Source organism: Tympanuchus pallidicinctus, unplaced genomic scaffold (genome assembly GCF_026119805.1).
Source record: "Tympanuchus pallidicinctus isolate F22 unplaced genomic scaffold, pur_lepc_1.0 scaffold19, whole genome shotgun sequence".
In the NCBI taxonomy this organism is placed as follows: Eukaryota; Metazoa; Chordata; class Aves; order Galliformes; family Phasianidae; genus Tympanuchus; species Tympanuchus pallidicinctus.
The window spans coordinates 14,814,775-14,833,150 of record NW_026294710.1 but is presented as its reverse complement, the minus strand read 5'-3'; the positions used below and the strand labels follow the sequence as shown (position 1 = coordinate 14,833,150).

Sequence of the window (18,376 nt, the reverse complement as noted above, 5' to 3'; positions counted from 1 at the left end):
CCATCTGTTACTGGCTTTGGGCATTATGCATTCACATATTGTACGTGGTTGGAGGCATCTGACAGAGCGTAATGACCACAACTGATGTGGTGCTACAGGTGTGCACGTGTCACCACACAGGTTATGAGCACAGGGATCTGAGGGCTCTGCAGAGCAGCATTCAGTGTTCTTATTCTCCTTGCAGAGTGGCGGCAGGCAAGTGGAGCAAGGATGATCCTCCAGGATGAAGACATCACAACCAAGATAGAGAATGACTGGAAGAGACTCAACACGCTGGCACACTATCAGGTAACTCTGGGAGAGGGTGGTTTAGAAGGTAAATCAGTCAAGAAGGTGCTAAGTAGAAGGGTAAAGTGTTGTTCTCCAAGATGCAGAGTTAAACAGTTATTGAGTGGGCAATAACTGAACAGAGCTCCTGTTGAGCACATCCATCCCACTCCTTCTAGGAGCATCATTAGAGATGAAGACAAGGGAAGAAATAAGACTCCGTCTCTCTCGAAAGAGGCAGTTCGGGTGAGCAGAATGTGAAGAAAAGTGTTTCTTAAGAGAACAACATGGATTAACATTTCTCATGTTGACAAACAGAAAACAAGCCTTTCTTTCTTTCTTTTTCCAATGCATCAAAGGCCTTGTAATGCTAGCAGAGTCCAGAAGGATGGAAAAGAGAAAAATGGAAGAGAAGAAGATGTATTGTCTGAAAAAAAAGGAGGAGGAAAGCAGCATGACTGGAGAGAGCAGTGCAGTGGAGATGACACTGCCCTAAGATCCTCTGATTTAATCCCTTTGTGACCTTGTCTTAAGACAAGATTTCTCATCATCTCTTCATAACCTTGAGACCTGTAGGAGAGGGATAAAGATGTCCAAATGCATCATACATAAGTGTTAGATTTAATGAAAATGGAGTTTTAGTCAAAAGGTCCCCCAGTTCTTTCCACTCCTGCAAATAAATAAATAAATAAATAAGTGGATAAAATAAAACAACTCATTAAGTTTAATCCGATACTGACAATTCTGTCATTTCTTTAATCACACCTCAGCAATATGTGTTTCATAACAAGATATCTTTCTCATTTAAGGGCTGACCTGAGGAGGCAGCAGGCAGTCATTTGAAAAAGGAATGAAACTTTTCACTTCAGATTGACTGAAGGATTGCTGAAGGATTGCTGGCTGACTCCAGAACACATTTTATGTTTTTTGTTTTTTGTTTTTTTTTTGCAAGAGGGAAAGGCTTCTATTCCATTTCATCAACAGACCAAGTATATTTTTTTCCCCCTTATGTGCTTTTTTCTATTGTTTGCTTCAGGCAGTGAGCCCCCATGTCTATGGATGAATAGGGGTAGAATAGGTCCACAGCTGCTGGGGATTTGAGCTCTGCATTGCTTAACCTGGGGCACTCACTGATATTTCTGCTGCCTCAGTTTCCCTATATATAGCGTGGGGCTGAAACTACAAAAAGCCTGTAATTGCCTTCCACAATTGCTGAAGGGCTATTTAATTAGCCTCTGCAGTGCTTTGAAGATCAAAAACTCCATGCAAGTGCTAATTATTATTATTACACAGACAAGAGCTAGAAGTTGTTAGCATTTTTTTTTCACCTATCTCCTTTTTATGATGTCTTATTTATCACAGATATTCCTGATATGGCTCCTCTTGTTAACACTTCTGATAAAGGACCCACATGAATCACTTAGCTGTAGAAATGCAAAGCCTGGCTCTTTTCAGAAAGCTCTGCTTTCTGTTGGAACACTATCCCACTATGTCCTCACACAGCCTCTCCATCCCTGCTGAGATCCTCTGAAACAGCAAAGAGAAAGAGTTCATGGTGGTCAATTCTAGCCAGCAGGGCATTTGTTGCCTGAAAAGGGGAGACTGTGCACTGAGAGGCTGACAGGATGAGTCAGAGTGGAAAATGTATGTATCTTCATCTAAGCTGTGTATCTAGATACTACTTGCAATCAAGGTGGGAGGGACAAAAAACTTCACATCGATTTTCCCATCCTTATGAGACTTTCCATCCTCGATGGCTTTTTTTTTTTCCTGTAAATACTTATTTCTCTCTACTTGAAGTGACTAGCATAGCTGCAGGAGTCTACCCTGCAGTTGTCTTCAAAGAAATAATATGAACTCTGGTGTTAATTTTCACTTTTCACTGTCAGAAAATTTCTAGAGCACTGGACAGTCACCTCCATACCAGCCATGTCATCACTGATAATGTTGTCTCTTGTAGGAAAACTCACTTTAAATAGTTTTACCATGAAACAGCACTCCAAATCCTAATTCCTAAGGTAATAAATAAGATGTGAGCTTTTCTCGCTCCTGACACAACTGTAGGTTTAACTTAAGTTTGGACCTAACATAGGAGCCCCATTCTTTAATCTCTCCCTTCATCATCAAATATTCTTCTGTGAACATCTCAGCAGCACCTCAGTAGGGCTGATGCCTGTATTTGGGTCAGGTCAGGAAAAAAGGGCTGATTTGGATAAACTTCCTTCACTTGGGAAATGAAATGGTGTAAAAGCAACTTATGTTTGTGATTTGGATATCTAGAGATCCTTAACACTGATAGCTCTTGGTCAAAAACTGCTATGTAACTTGCAACCTTATCCTAATTTCTCCAGTCTGCCACTGCTCATAGGAAATGCAGTTTCCAATGTCTGTTCCAGTGTCATAGTCCTGGTCATTCATTAGCTTAGGTCTCAGGTGATTTCTCTGCTGTGAAAAATGACCCTGTAGTAGCTCCAACCTTTCCTGATGTAATACTGTGGTTACAAGTTAATCGCTTTACAGCTGTGTATGAAGACAAGTTATTTCATTCTACTCACCCTCTCATCCTGACAGCTGCTTTCTCATGAAGAACCTACTGTCAGATCAATGCAAAGACCCACACTGTCCTCACTGGGCTTTATCCCAGGACTGTCTGCTCGTCATCTGTTGTCCTGGTACTCGAGTACAACCTTCTAGTGGTGTAACAGGAGATTTTATTACTCTTTTTGTTGTTGTTAACAAACCCTCTGAAGAGAACACTTGAAGCTTTGGTAGAAAATTACTGACTTGCCTGCAGTGGCATGAGTTTATGTCTCAATTTCTGCTATTTGAATTCCTGCTGTCCTTGGCATGCTCCTCAGAAGCCTATTAACAAAGTCAATTTTTCTCTTTAGGTGCCAGATGGATCTGTGGTAGCTTTGGTCTCCAAGCAAGTCACTGCCTACAATGCAGTCAACAACTCCACAGTCTCCCGAACCTCAGCCAGCAAATATGGTAAGGACCTGTGTGCTGGTATGGATCAAGAGAGCACTGCAGGAGAGATCTCAGACATCGTTGTGGTCGCAAGACACTGAGCAGTAGCAACAAAAATGATAGGCAGATGAATAGTTGACATGATTCTTTGGTGAATTGCAGGAGGAAAGGATTTAGTCATCTAAAACGTTGGGATCTGGTCCAAGCTGTTGAGCCAAATGGAATGCTCTTGGGAAGTACTTCTTCTCTCCTGTTAGATAATGGAGGAGCCTAAATAATTAACAGTGTACATTTCAGATCACTGTGGTCAGATGGAAAGCATCTCACTCAAAGTTTTCACAGGGAGAGGCAAGGGAGAAGCATTGCACTGTGTAAGAGCTCAGTCACTTTGGTAGGAAAGGTCTGTTGTGAAGAATCTATGGCGCAGATTAGAGGCCTCTGTGACTAGAAACAACCAAGGCAGAGGGCACTGCTTGCATACTGTTATATTTTAGTGTGAATATTATGTGTCTCATCCTGCTATTTTATTATCCCAAGGGAATTTACACCTGGAATAATACTAAAAACAGCTTGCTGAGGTCATTTGTCAGTGTATCTCAGAGCATTGCACTGTTCTTCCCACTTTACACATGAGACAACTGAGAATGAGACAGCTGTCACCCCAAGATGCTATGATGGCGTGGGAGGGCAAAGACAAATGTCTCTAATGTGCAACCAGAGTGTTGCTCCATCCATGATGCAGTTAGCGTATCAATTTACTATTACTTTTCCCTATGTATGAAGGCATCTTTGATCCTTCTAATTCCCTTTAGGCTTGAGGGAAAATACAGCTACTCAATGTCCAGAGGAACCCCCTTCCTCTTTCTCCAAGGACATAAGCAATCCAGCAGACCTTATTAATATTCATCCAGTTTGTCATGTTGTTGCAATTACTGAAAGACACAGTGACCTTTGAAAAGGAAGACTTAAGGGGGGTTAATTTCTCTTGGATTTCTTTAATTCTTTTGCCATTTGATTTTTCAGGGGGAGGGTGTGAGGAGGGATACGGGGGGAGGAGAAGACGTAGTGGGTCACAAGTGATTGTTAATTGCAATTAAGTAAACAGCATCCAGAGAGAAAAAGGATATTCCATCTAATAATTAATATGTAGAGATTGGTAGTGCATTAATAAGCTTGATTCAGATCTTGCTGTAGAAATGTGCAACACTCTTCTGTTAATCATGGTTGGAAAAGACTCAATTTGTAGCATTGCTAGCAGGGGGAGAGGAATGCCTCATGGCGTCACTCAAGGACAAAGGGAAGTACTGTCTATAGGATAAAAGTGTCTTTGTGGAGGTAATATGCGTGGGCCCTCTGGAGTTCTGGTTCACTTTCTATCAAAACAAGATTTAGAAGCAGAGACTGAAGAGAACAGTTGGGTAGAAGTTATTGGATTGCTTTGTTGCCAAAGGAGAAAGAGGAAGCGGCTCCTCCTGAATTTGGTGTTGGGGAGACAGGAAAGAAGTCACATTGGTTGCATCAATATTTTCATGCAAGAAGGCCCATGACCTGTTCTCTGACCATAAGGCCAAGAAGCTTGGTCAGGTATCAACCACACAGGTAAAATAAGCTGAACTTGCCCCTGCTTGCTACCATGAGTATTTGCTACTGTTCCCTGAATCCCTCCTTGGAAGTGCCTTACACTAGCAGTGCTAGTTGTCCAAGGCCAGAGGTTTGACAGAGAACATAATAAATGAAGAGCATGGCAACCGAAGGGCAGTGTAAGAGCTTCATTTAATTTACAGACATGATCATTATGTCCTCCTTGGCTCATATCCCTTGTTTTTGCTGAGCAAATCACTCAGTCATATTTGATAACAAGGCCTGGTCCATACACCAGTTCTGGGACCTTTTCTGGCTTACACTGCAATTCCACCAGGAGATACAACTCTTCTGCTTAATGTTATGAATTGGTCAATGGACATTTATTTAATACTGATATGGAAATATAGAGCTCACAAGAGGAGGGACACTGCAGTACGGTTACAGCAATATGTGCATCCCGTTCATATATCAGATGACAGAGGAACCAGTACTAAAACCAGCCAGCAGAAAGAGGTCTTCTTCTTGCCTTTCTGATGAGAAAGCATATCTCCTTGTTGAAACTCATTAATTTCAATGCAAGTGCTAATAGGGCTGACACACATGCATCTCTCTTTGCAGAAAACATGATCCGCTACACAGGCAGCCCAGACAGCCTCCGCTCCCGCACACCCATGATCACTCCTGACCTTGAGAGTGGAGTCAAGATGTGGCACTTGGTGAAGAATCACGAACATGGTGACCAAAAAGAGGGTGACCGGGGCAGCAAGATGGTTTCTGAGATCTACCTGACAAGGCTACTCGCCACCAAGGTATATGGAGGGAGAAGGGAAAAGGGTGAGGAATGGGCTTTTGAAGGCTGTAGTGTGACTTCTTGCCAACAAGAAATGAGAAACCGCTCAAGGAGTATCAAAGAGGGGATAAAAGAGCAGAAGGAACATAGAGCACTAGAAGTGCTCAGAGTGCAGAGGGAGGGAACTTAATTAAGAAAGCAAAGTCAGGAAAGGGACTTGAGAAGTTGAAGACTTGCCCCTAGGGCTGTTCTATGCAGACCCAGGTCGTTCTGTATGTTGTGATCTGTCTGGCTTTTCCAGAACAGCATTATTTGAGTGTTGGTAAGTTCTCCACCTAACTCCTCTTCAAAAGGCTTTATAAGAATATGGGCAGAAGAAGCTGTCTGTATATCTATCTGCTGTTCCACCCCTGGATCTCTTGGTGGTGGTGCTTTCCTTGGAGAAGCTTGCATTAGTGGAGAGGGCACAGTGCTTTTCTTTTGCATCACAGAAGGAATCAGGGCAGGTGGGGAGGCAGGCATTTAATCAGACAGATCCCTCTGCAGTCCTGCAATCCTCTCACAGTGCAGTGCATCTCTGTGCCCAAATTTCTCTGACACGTGAGTTATCTTGATGCAGCCCAGAAGTGGAAACTGCAGCTGTGGCTCAGGTGGGCTAATCAGTGTTATCTCACGCCATTCTGGGCAGGATTAAACTGAGGAAAGCCCAATCTTTCTTCCTTCTCTAAAGTTTTGACTATTATCATTTCCTGTCAGGGTGTCAACAGGCACAAACATGATTATATTTATTCATGCAAACATCATCTGAGCTTGCTGATCTGGCAAGTCTCCATTATATGTGTAAGTCCTACTGTAAGTTTTACCTGCACATTTTTTCCTCAGCCCATGGTGTCAGTCTCTTCTCTCTGCCTCACTCCATCTCTGTTGTGGTGGGATTCAAAGTACTTACATGGATCACATAATATAGCAAGAAAATGATGATCCCCAGAGCCTCAGTCCCAGATTAAACCAGTGGTCACTGGACCAGTGCTGATGTATACTATCTGGGGATATGTCCCCTGCTCTGACATTGAAGTGCTTTTGGTTTATTCCAGATCACAAATTCAACACTTGCTTTTTTTTCTTTTTTCTATAAAGATGGCTGGAGAACAGCTGCAAAACTTGCACAGTAACAGAAAGGCTGGTGGTTTATGGTTTCCCCTCTTGGGCTGAGCAATTTTCTATCATCATCGTGACCATTTGAGGCAGGGAAAGAGGAGAGAGACCAGTTGCTAGTAATACAATCCCAGGGAACACTTAGTTAAACTGACAATGATTTTTATTCTAGTAAATCCCTGACCTCTGAGACCTACAGTCTCTTGCCTAAAAGCTTCAGAGTTTTCTTTGCATTTGTGTGGGTGAGCATGTAGAGAACTAATTCCCTCTGGAAAGTGAACCCGAGGGCAGCTCTTCGATGTCAGAGCAACAAGATTTCCCCTCGGGGTCCTTTCTGAGTCAGAGATGCTACCAGGCTTTATTCACCCTGTAGGAGTTCACACAAGCAAAAGGCGCCTCTGTTTGTTTCCCAAAGAATGAATCAAGTGGTGAATCAGCAAGAGACACCAGCTTTCTAATTAAGTACTTGTTAATGCTATGTAAACTTGAGCCACTCTGATGGAACCTGGTATTTCATTTCTAGTAAAAAGGAATTTCTTTCCTGGGTCTGCAGAGAAAGGGAAGGATTTTATTTTTCAGCTGAGGAAATTTTGTATTGTTTTTGTTTTTGGCAACTATATGGTTTATCCACATATAAATGACCTTGCTGCTTTGATGGCAGAATCAATTTTCACAGGCTACCTCAGCTCCTCAACTGCCTCTTTCTCCAGGCCTGGGCAGCCTCTGCTATTTTAGCCCTTCATGTCATTACTGGAGGTCAGCTGTTCTCATCAGCTGGTCCAGAGTAGTTCTGTAAGCACATGAGGACACCATTGCAATCTCTGTAGCGGATGTTATCACAGAATCACAGTTTCAGGTTTGGAAGAGACCATCAAATCGAACCCCCCCTGCAAAAGCAGGTGCCCTACAGTGGGTCACACAAGAAGGGGTACAAACAGGTCTCCATACAGGTTGCCCACGTCTCTGGGCAACTTGCTCCAGTGTTCACCCTTAGGTAACCATTTTGTCCCTTGAGCAGTAACTGACATATCCATGCATTGTTCCTAGGGCTTGACTTGGTCCCATGACAGTGTGTAGTAAAATACAAGTAATTAAGATGAAGTTCTTGGTTTTTGTTATACTAATGCATAATGGACAGCCATCTTCTCCAGTCACTGTTGTCCTATTTGTGTCATTAAAACCTTATTTTCTTCTCTGCCTGGCTTCTATCCAGGCTTCTAGTTTGAGAATGGGCCTTGTATGAAAACCAGTATAGAAAATAGGTAGGTTTTGGCTCACATATACATCAAGGCTGTTGAGTTTAGGATGCAGAGAAGATAAAATTTGGAGGGAACAGGTGAGTGCCTTCCCATCACCGTCCCATCTTGAGATGGGATATGGTGTTCCACCACATTTCAGACACCTTCCCTGTGTGTCCGTAACAGAGAGAACAAGTAATATCTTCCCTATCCCATTCAGTTGTTAGCCATAAGTAACAGATATTATGAAGATGCAGATGTCAGACATCTCATGTCGTGTTTAACAGCTATTAAATGGTTCTTGCTTTTCAAGCATATTTCCTGAATCTGATTTATAGACACACTCTATTTTCAGTAGTATACCAAATTTAAACATCCTCTTCCTACTTGGTGTCCCATACTCTTCTCTCCTTCTCCCAACAGGGAACTCTCCAGAAATTTGTAGATGACCTCTTTGAGACCATCTTCAGCACAGCTCATCGTGGCAGTGCACTTCCCCTGGCTATCAAATATATGTTTGACTTCCTGGATGAACAAGCTGACAAGCACAACATCCATGACCCCCATGTGCGGCATACTTGGAAGAGCAATTGGTGAGTGAGACAGGTCTGTTACCAGGACCTTGATTAGAAGGAGAAGAGTGGGACGTGTGATTTAGGATATGGGTGGTGGGGAACGTGGGTTCAGCATGCCAGATTCAGTCCTCTCAAGCTGATGGAAGTGTATCCAAAAATCTAAAGGATGTTCTCAAGGGTAGAGTGCTTTGACTATAGATCTCAGTTTGTTCTATGTTACATGGGGGTAGTTGTATTTCTGAACGACCTCATGAGAATATAGGAGGCAAAATTGTAAAGTGTTTAATTACAGTAGTGTTCAGGCCCATAGGGATCTCTGGGGATTCATGTAAGAGCGCTTCTGTCTTCTTCTGCCCTGGGTGTTTGAACTCCCACTACAGTCACTGGGGGCCTAGAGTTACTTTTTGTTGCCTCCAGAGGCATCTAGTGCTGTATGAGACTTTTAAAGTGTACCAAAGGGAATATGCAGTGCCTACAGGAGACTTGCACCCTCCTGGGGTGTTAGATGGAGACGAGGAGATACCTTAAAGCATATGAAAAGGTATTCAGTACTTTGAGGGTTTGGAGTTGGATGTAAGTCTTTTTCAATGAGTGACAAAGGTTGACATTAGCTCACTGCTCTATTCAGCAGATAGAAACCCCTCACTGTACATGTAATAGGACAGCAGGGTAAAGTCAGTACTGGTGGAGGAAGGATCTTTGCAGCACCCCTCTGCTGAATGTCCCTGTTGGAAAGAGTCCCTGGGGAACTGTTCCCTCCCCTTTCTCTGTGCAAATACAGAGATTATGAAAGGAACAGCAGAGGAGAGCCATGGGGCTCCCAGCTCATGCATTTTTTTCCTTTTACCAGCCATGCTGATGGCAGGTCGTCACAGCGCTGTGACATAAAAAAAGAAACCCCATGCACCAAAGAGGCTTTCAACTAATGAAACATTAGCATATTATTAACATTATCTGCAGCACTAATCTAAGGCTGATTGCAGCCACTCAGACTAAATGAGCAGGAGGTTTATTTAAGGGGGGGAAAGGCAGAATGTGTATGTATTGGAAGGGGGGAACAGGGGCAGTATGAAGAAATCTGTTCAATCAGATTAAATTAACTCTAAGTCACATCATGGGCTTCATTATTCCCAGCGAGGGACATCATCCTCCCATCCCCTCCCCACAGCCATACATACGTGCAGGCTGTGGTTGTCCTCACTGTGGCTGTACTTAGTATACAAACAATCTCAGCATTTTGGCACAGTTCACTCATTCAGCTCTTCCCTTAAGAGATGAACCTCCATTCCCAGCCTAAAAGGTTTCCTTCCCACAACACCCATTAGGTCTCACTGCCAGCATCTCCCACTCCTGAACTTCTGTCCCCTCCCTAAACAAGGTTGGTTTGGCTGATGAGAGTAGCTGTGTGAGGCTCTCCTCACATTTGCTGGCTGAAGATACTGCATATTTGTTTAGGAAAATGTGGTACCATCTCTCTGTCACCTGAAGGGTATCAAATGCGGATATGAATTGTTTATGGTGCTATGAACATGTGAGGGTAATGAACAAATTGGAGGAACTTAAAATCTGAGGAATTTAGCCTGAATGTCAGATGAATTTTTTTATACTGAGGAGTTATTCATATCTGGGAAAATGCAAATGTTGGAAGTTACCTTACGAGTCTACCTAGCATGAAGACAGAGAGACAACAGTTTGATAATAATGACACATCTCAGCTCTTAGGCCATGATCATATGAATGCATTTGCTCTGACACAAAAGGCTTGAGGCAAAAGCTGGAGGTAGATACCTCAGGACATCTGACACAGATGAACAGCTCTTTTAAGTATGAGGGGGAAAAACGAGAGGAAAGCCTTTGAATTGCAATTGGAATAGCATTTCTACGGTTAGGGCAGATAAATTTTCATTTCAAAGGTTGCAACACTTGTTCCCCGTTCTTATTTTTCTCCTTGTGGCAACAGGGTTTTCTCTGCCACATAATAACTGCTTTATGCCCAGGGTATTGGGATCATACACAAGCTTGGACTTGAGCTGTGCAACTGAACAGTACATGGCACACAGCGCCTGTCAACCTGGCAGCTGTACCTACCTTTCTTCCCATGGTATTACCATGAGGCTAAAAGCCAAGTGGTAATTGGCTTTTAGCCTCAAGAGTGCCTGTTGCTTACCATAACTTGTGCGAATGAGATGTTTATTCTCATGTGATGAAGCAGCCAACAGCAGCTAACCTCACATTTGCACACTAACATAGAGAAGTGAGGAGGTATTTCCATCACCTCGAATATACTTTCATTAATATAATCTCATTAATTTATGTGCAACCTCAGTAAGATGACTGTGACTTTAGGAGTGACCAAATTGGTTTGTGAGGATAATGGGGACAAAACTCATTCCTGCAGTGACTCTGTTGTGCACCCTGGAGTCCTACAGGGGTAGATCTACCCCTACAGCGTAGATTTATTGTATGTCAATGACAGAGTTGATATCCCAGAATCCCTGTCTTCATGCCTTGATCTTTAATTCCTATCCACCAGTCAGCTTTGCAACATCATAAGACAAAGCTTATGAAACTTGCAATTTCTGACTCGCCTTTTCCACATTTCTCACCTGACAGCCTACCATTACGGTTCTGGGTTAACATGATCAAGAACCCACAGTTTGTCTTCGACATTCACAAGAATAGCATCACAGATGCCTGCCTCTCTGTAGTGGCTCAGACATTCATGGACTCCTGTTCAACCTCAGAGCATCGTCTGGGCAAAGACTCACCCTCCAATAAGCTTCTGTATGCCAAGGACATCCCCAGCTACAAGAACTGGGTGGAAAGGTGAGTTTTGGCTCTAGAAATGGGAATAACGTAAGTAAGTTGTAAAATGAAGCCTTGCATCATGGATGGAGGTAAGAGGTATCTTCAGTATTGAGTTTGGTAGCTGCTTCTGGGCTTTTTTTCTTTGATTAATGTCCATGTAGAAAGCTCTGTTTGCCATTTATTCCCACATGCTGTACAGCGCATATAGAAATTTAATTAGAGGTGTGAACTGAAGGTGTTTGCCATCACTGTTTCTCTTGAGGGGAAACTGTTGAGAAGAGGGAGGGAAGGAGGAAGGGAAAGTGTCTGCATCTGAGTCCTGTGAGCTTTGTGGACTTGTTATTCTTTCCGTACAGACCAGAAGAAGGAGTTAGTTTCTCCCAGCATCATTGTGACAGTCCCCACACTGCCTTGATCTCAGGGGTCACACAGTTATCATCCCGTACTCTGAGTCCAGTAGCTGCCCATGGCAGCTCTTCTGTAATTTGGATGCCATGGAATTGTCAGATTAGTGACTGACACTCTGCAGGCACTTTCTGAAAGGTCAGAAGTCTTTCTGAGCATTTTATACATATCTGCGGGAACCTGCAGTTTTACTGTTCAATTTACTGCACTAAAGTTCATTCTCTGACAAAGCTACTCTACAGGAAATACAACTAAGACAACTATTCCTACAATACATAGGGATTTCAGTTCCTCTAAGATTCTCTGCAGGATGAACAATAGCACATCTTGTACTCCTTTCAGCAAGACATTGTCTGCTGGAACAAGCCTTGCAGAAGCTGATCTGTGCTTTGTTTTCCAATATGTCACACTTGCCTGGCATTATTGACAGGTTTGGGAACTGCACAGACGGAGAATGATCGCTGTTCTGTAAATATAACGAGGGGTTTATCTTACAGATCATTCCTGTACAACAGCATCCCATGTTCAGCAGTGATTTGTCTTGCTTGACTTCATAGGCATTGACTAAAACTGATGTCACCATGCAGGTAGTATGAGACCTTTTCTGCAGTAGGCATACTTTGCTGTAAACCAGTCTATCCTCTGGTGGGTAAGATTTTCTCTAATTTTGTGAAAGCAGAGCACAGCTGATGAAAGAGCTCTGTACTCCAGTCAGCATGAGGTGAATTTCCTACAATAATGCTCCCATTGGTTTCTGATTTGTCCGGACAATTATTTTTAGATGTGGTTAAACACTTCTGCAAATGTCGTTTCTAGGCAACCTGTAAGGCTCTTAGAAACTACCTTGCTTAATTATGACCTACTTCTAGTACTGTGTCCAAGTTTCTTGACATGTATTGAGATTGATTGCTGGATTGACCTGGATAGGTGGAAAGAAGTGTTTGAGATTTATTTAGAAACAGTAGATTTGCACTAGCAGTGACCCAGCAGTGTCATATTCCTGTAACCTGTGTAGTGTATGTAGTTGATGGGTGGTTCATAGAACCACAGAGTCATTTGAGCTGGAAGGGACCTTGAAAGGTCAGTTAGTCCAATCCTTTTGCAATAAATAATGACACTTACATCTCAATCAGGTTGCTCAGAGCACTGTCAACACTGAGTTTGAATGTCTCTAGGGACGGAGCATCCACTACCTGTTCCAGTGCTTCACCAATCTTATCATATATATTTTTTTTTCTCCTACCCAGTCTAAATTGACCCTCTTTTAGTTTGAAACCATCTCCTATTGTCCTATCACAACAAAGCTTGTCCCAGAATACTGACCCCTGTGGGACACAACATGTCACTGATCTTCACTCAGACATTGAGCCATTGTTCACCACTCTCTCTGAGTACTATCTCAGAACTAGATCCCCTCCACTGAATAGTTCATCCATCAAATCCATATCTTTCCAATTTAGAGAGAAGAATATTGTGGGGGAACCCTGTCAAAGGCCTTCCTGAAGTCAAGATAGATTACATCAGTGGCTCTTCCCTTGTCCATTGTTGCAGTTACACCATTGTAGAAAGCTACTAAGTTGGTCAGGCAGGACCATAGCTTGGTGAAACTATGGTGCTTGTCCTGTATCACCTCCCTCTCTTCCATGTGTGTTAGCGTAGCTTCCAGGAGGATATGTTCCACAGTCTTCCTTGGCACAGAGATAAGGCTGACAGGTCAGTACTTCTCTGGGTCATCCTTTCTACCCATCTTAAACATGGGTGCACAGTAGCCTTTTTTTCCCACTCACCAGGTACTTCAGCTGATCGCTGTGACTTTACAAATATTGTCAAGAGTGGTTTGGTCAGTAGATGAGCCAGTTCCCTCGGGACTCTAGTTAGGATGCATCTCATCGGGATTGATGGACCTATGGATGTTCAGGTTCCTCAGGTGGTTGCAAGCATGATCTTCACATAGAGCTGGAGGGGCAGTGCTCCCCCCATCCCCACCTTCTGAGCCATCTGCTTGAGGGATGTGTGAAAAGAAGTTGCCAGTGAAGGCTGGTTTCTTACTTACAGCTCTGCTTGACTTTATACCCTTGGAGACAGCATGCTTTAGTGAAGAACTGACACATGAGTGAAGAACAGGATATTAAGATTTTCTGGAGCTCAATCCTGTTGCCCAGTGATCTTCAGTAATACCTGTTGAATTTCTCTGAGTTTTCCTGAGCAACAAACAAGGTACATAACACCTCCTGTTGCTAGTAAACAGCACTGCATTTCTGGGCACAGCATGTATTGGGTTATTATCTGCAGTGATGTCTGAAAAACTGTACTAAAACCTAAGGGGAGACCATGACTTTTGGAATATGGTTAGAGCTTCTGCCCTATTAATTCTTTTGTGTGTCAGTGCTACAGTCTCAAAGCAGTGGCACCTGGATGCTGTTGTAGATCAAAGAAAAACTTACTAAGAATGAACAGAATATAATTTTATTTCGTCTTTGAGTTAATTAATTCCTTTTCTCCATGCTGCAACTGTACTCCAATGGCTTTCAGTACTGGTGTGAGTTCTTTCTGTAGTCAGTGCCAGCTGGAGGCAGCATCATTCAAGACCACTAGACTTCTTCAAAGACTGAATCATAACTTAAAAAGATTTTCCATCAGGAAGTGTAAGAAGTGGTTGAGTAAATCAGAAGAACCTGAAATCAAATGAACTTATTTGATGAAGAAGAATCTGTAAGAGGGCAATTAGGCAGCAGTGAATTGTAACCCTTCTTGAAGGCACACTAGAGTAAAAGCCATCTCTTCTCTTTTATCATGGCTGTTCAGATGGCAGCTGAGCTGGGCTACTCCAAGCCATCTCTTTGCAACTACTGGTTTTTCAGTGTGGAGTGTGTCTTTAGGACTCACAAAACTCAAAGCAGGCAATTGTCTTAGGACAAGAAATAGCAGAGAAAGCAGCAGACATAAGCAGTCTCCAATTCATGTTAAAATATATTTCCAACTTTTTAGAGGGTGAAAAGGAAAAGGACATAATGCAGTTTTTGGCCTCACTAATGGTCTGCCTTTACACACTGGTCAACCAGGAGTTTGATTTCAGTGGTCTTTTTCAATGCTATTGGAAGCAGAGCTGGATTCTGTCTGCTGAAGCAAACTCACTGAGATATCCTGACCAGTAAAATGCAAGTGCAGCATTCAAATGACCTTTGAAAATGCATGATTGAAAAGCACCTAGGCAGAGCCACAACTTGGGATTCTTGCAGCAGAAGATGAGATGTGGGAGAAGCAAGAGAATTAACTCAGGAAATGGGGATGTACTATTTAGTTTTTGTTGAAGCCATGAGAAGTCACTCTGTGGCTTTAAAACAAGGTGGCAGCTTTTAAAATATCATGCTTTTGTCTATTGAGAAAAAGGGGAAAAAATGGGAAAGATAGACCAGATTCTCATCTGACTTCTGTTAGTAAAACTCCATAGGCTTTGCTGAATTTACATTAGAGCAGCTTTAGATCTGCATCTTTTCAAGTTTACTTCAAATGTCCCCTTTGAGCCCAGAAATCTGGAGAACTCGGGAGCATTTGATGCAATCCCCAAGCATTACAAAGTGGAGCCTGTTCTAATTGTGACTGTCTCATTAGCATTCAGCGCCACACTGAAAAGATGACAAAGGGCTGAGGCTGACCTTTCATTTCTCTCCATGCTGCCAAGCTTATGATAACACTTGTTTGAACTTCATTAACACCATTTAATTGCTTGCATCACAATCAATACGATGCTTCCCCACTGAAGCCTGGCACATAGGCATGGATGTAGGAGACTGCAAAGGGGCAGAGCACAAAAAGCAGAAGGCAGTTTTTTCCATTGCACACTGGTGCCCAAAATACCTGCAGTGCTGCAAGAAGAGGAATTGGTGCTTTTTTCTCATCCCTGTGGGTATTTGGTCAAGTTTTAGTGTGAGTTAAAAATAGTTCCATAAAGAAAAGCTGGACTTCAATGGAGACACTGCATATATTATTAAGACTCTGAAAATCTTTTAATCAAGGAAGTTCAAAATAGATTTGACATGTTTCAGACTAAAAGAAGTTTAAAGTGACCTTATCAATAGGATTCAGAGTTAAAACATCTGCAGTTCATTATGTTAACCTGAACACAAACACTACCCAACCTAACTACTGGGACCTGGAGCCTGTGTTTGTGATCTCTTTTCCTTCCTTTTCTTGAAGTAGCCATGTTTTGCATGGTGTTAACTATCTGATGTCAAAGTCTTAAGCTCCCTCAAAAATGCTGTGGGAGCTTGTTTGGAGTATGCAGAATCAATAGTCTGGTCCTATTTGGTATCTAAACTTATATCACTTTTCAGCCTGTGATGTCAGACTGCAGTCAATAGATGGTCACTGCCAGTGCGGCCATTTTGCAACAACTTTTGGTGACAAAGACAAAATGTACCAATTTAGTAGAATACAATACACTACACACACCCCAACACTGTAAAGGAGTGAGATTTTTAACAGATATAACCGGGTGACCTTTTAACTCCAAAGGCTTTAAAAGAGAGCATCAAATAACAACTGGAAATGCTTGCTCTACTTTAAAAGTAGTCTTGTGCATCTCTTTTCCCTGATAGAAAGAGGGCTAAAGGGATAGCATACCAATGGTCATAGAATCATAGAATGGCCTGGGTTGAATAGGACCACAATGATCATCCAGTTCCAACCCCCTGCTATGTGCAGGGTCGCCAACCAGCAGACCAGGCTGCCCAGAGTCACATCCAGCCTGGCCTTGAATGCCTCCAGGGATGGGGCATCCACAGCCTCCTTGGGCAACCTGTTCCAGTGTGTCACCATCCTGTGTGTGAAAAACTTCCTCCTAATATCTAACCTAAACCTCCCATGTCTTAGTTCAAAGCTGTTCCCTTGTCCTATCACTATCCACCCTCGTAAACAGCTGTTCTCTCTCCTGTTTATACAGTCCCTTGAAGTATTGGAGGTCTCCCAAGAGCCTTCTCTTTTCCAAGCTAAACAAGCCCAATTCCCTCAACATTTCTTCATAGGAGAGGTGCTTCAGAGGTGCTCCAGTCAAGGATAAAGGGAGTTGTCAGTAGAGGTCATAAAAAACAGTGATGGAAAGGGCCTGAGGTCAGCCTGCCCAGCTCCTGCCTTAGGGCAGGATCAGCTCTGTCTCACATCTTTCTGACATGTTTTCTTAAAGTCTTCCAGCAATTGAGACTCTCTTCTCCTTCTCTTGGGCAATCTGCTCCTATGCTTCCCTCTCCTTCACATCAGAGTGGTTTCCCTGTTGGTCAGCCAGTAATCTCCCTGGCTTTAATTAAAGCACTGGCCATCATCTCACTGCATCCCCAAGTGTATGGGGTATAGTTCATTCCCTCTCTCTCTTCAGCAGCTTTTGTTGTACTTGAAATCTGTTCACTTTTTATCTCAAATGAAACCAAACAACAAACCTGCCTGATATTTTCTCATTGCAGTATCACACTGCTCTTACATAGTACAGATTTCAACAAGCAAAATGAAAATTTGTCTATACTCAGAGGGTACAACCTCAGCACCATGTAGACTCTGCACTAAGAGTGCTGTGGAAAGCTTCTGCTCATGGAGAAGCTACCAGTTCACTCTTCAGGCACTAACTCAGTGCTGCCCATCCATTCTCTGTCGTTTATTCCGAGACAAAAAAAAAAAAAGCAGGAAAAAGCATGCATGTGCAAAAGAAAATCCTTTTTCTTTGCTGTTGTGCTGTTCATGCCACAATCCAATTAGTGTCCAGCAGCTTGGCCTTGAACCTTTCTCTGAAATGGGATTGATCTGAAGTAACACGGTCTTGTGGCTGCCTGTAGCTGAATCAGCATAAACTCAGACTTTGCAGCTCAGATGCCTCCTAGCAAAGTAAAGCTGTCATGCTTAGTCAACAGAAGGACTGACAACATGTCCTTGCATTGCTTCACTTGATCCCATCAGAGAGCTGGCCACTAGGTTGTTCCCAAGCTTTCATAGAATCATATCATAGAATTGCTTGAGTTGGAAGGGACCCTTAAAGGGCCATCTAGTCCAACTCTCCTACAATGACCAAGGACATCTACAGTTAGATCAGGCTTGCTTTCCTTCAGCCATTCTCTGCTATAGCAGTCCACTGTATCCCTCTCATACATTTCTTCCTCCTTCAGTGGTCCGGATACAGCCGGCTATTGCATAACCCTAATTATGTTATTGTTGTAATTGCGTCTGCCGTCTGCGGCACATGGATTCGTTACAAGCTTTTCATATGCTAAAATGATTATTAATGAGTGCAGTCCCAACCCAGTGATGGCACAACAACAGCCATGACAAAAAGATCTTTTGGAAGGCAATTAGCTCCATGCTAAGCTGCCTAAACCACATCTCATGCTGGAAAATTTCAGACTGCAGAAAAATCATTGGCAGCATGGCTTTTCTCTTCACTTTGATGAGTTAATGAGCTACTGAGTGGCAGCAGGCACAGTTGTTTTTTAGAAACAGCACCACGAAGGAGCCTCTGCAGTTCGTGATGAAGAGAAGAGCAAAAGTGCCCTGCCTTGCCCCAAACAGAGGACAAGATGCATTCCCAAGGCACAGTGGTATTG

At 42.9% G+C, this 18,376-nt stretch overlaps 1 protein-coding gene across 3 annotated transcripts in view; it reads left to right on the top strand.

Moving 5' to 3' along the window:
- Positions 1-18,376, top strand: part of PLXNA4 (plexin A4) — a 445,689-nt gene that overhangs the window by 413,819 nt on the left and 13,494 nt on the right. For all 3 annotated transcript variants that reach the window (XM_052680712.1, XM_052680714.1, XM_052680713.1), the window contains exons 26-30: positions 185-288; positions 3,159-3,258; positions 5,440-5,630; positions 8,428-8,597; positions 11,193-11,405. In XM_052680712.1, the coding sequence (XP_052536672.1) occupies positions 185-288; positions 3,159-3,258; positions 5,440-5,630; positions 8,428-8,597; positions 11,193-11,405 (778 nt within the window). The remainder of the gene's footprint in view (positions 1-184; positions 289-3,158; positions 3,259-5,439; positions 5,631-8,427; positions 8,598-11,192; positions 11,406-18,376) is intronic.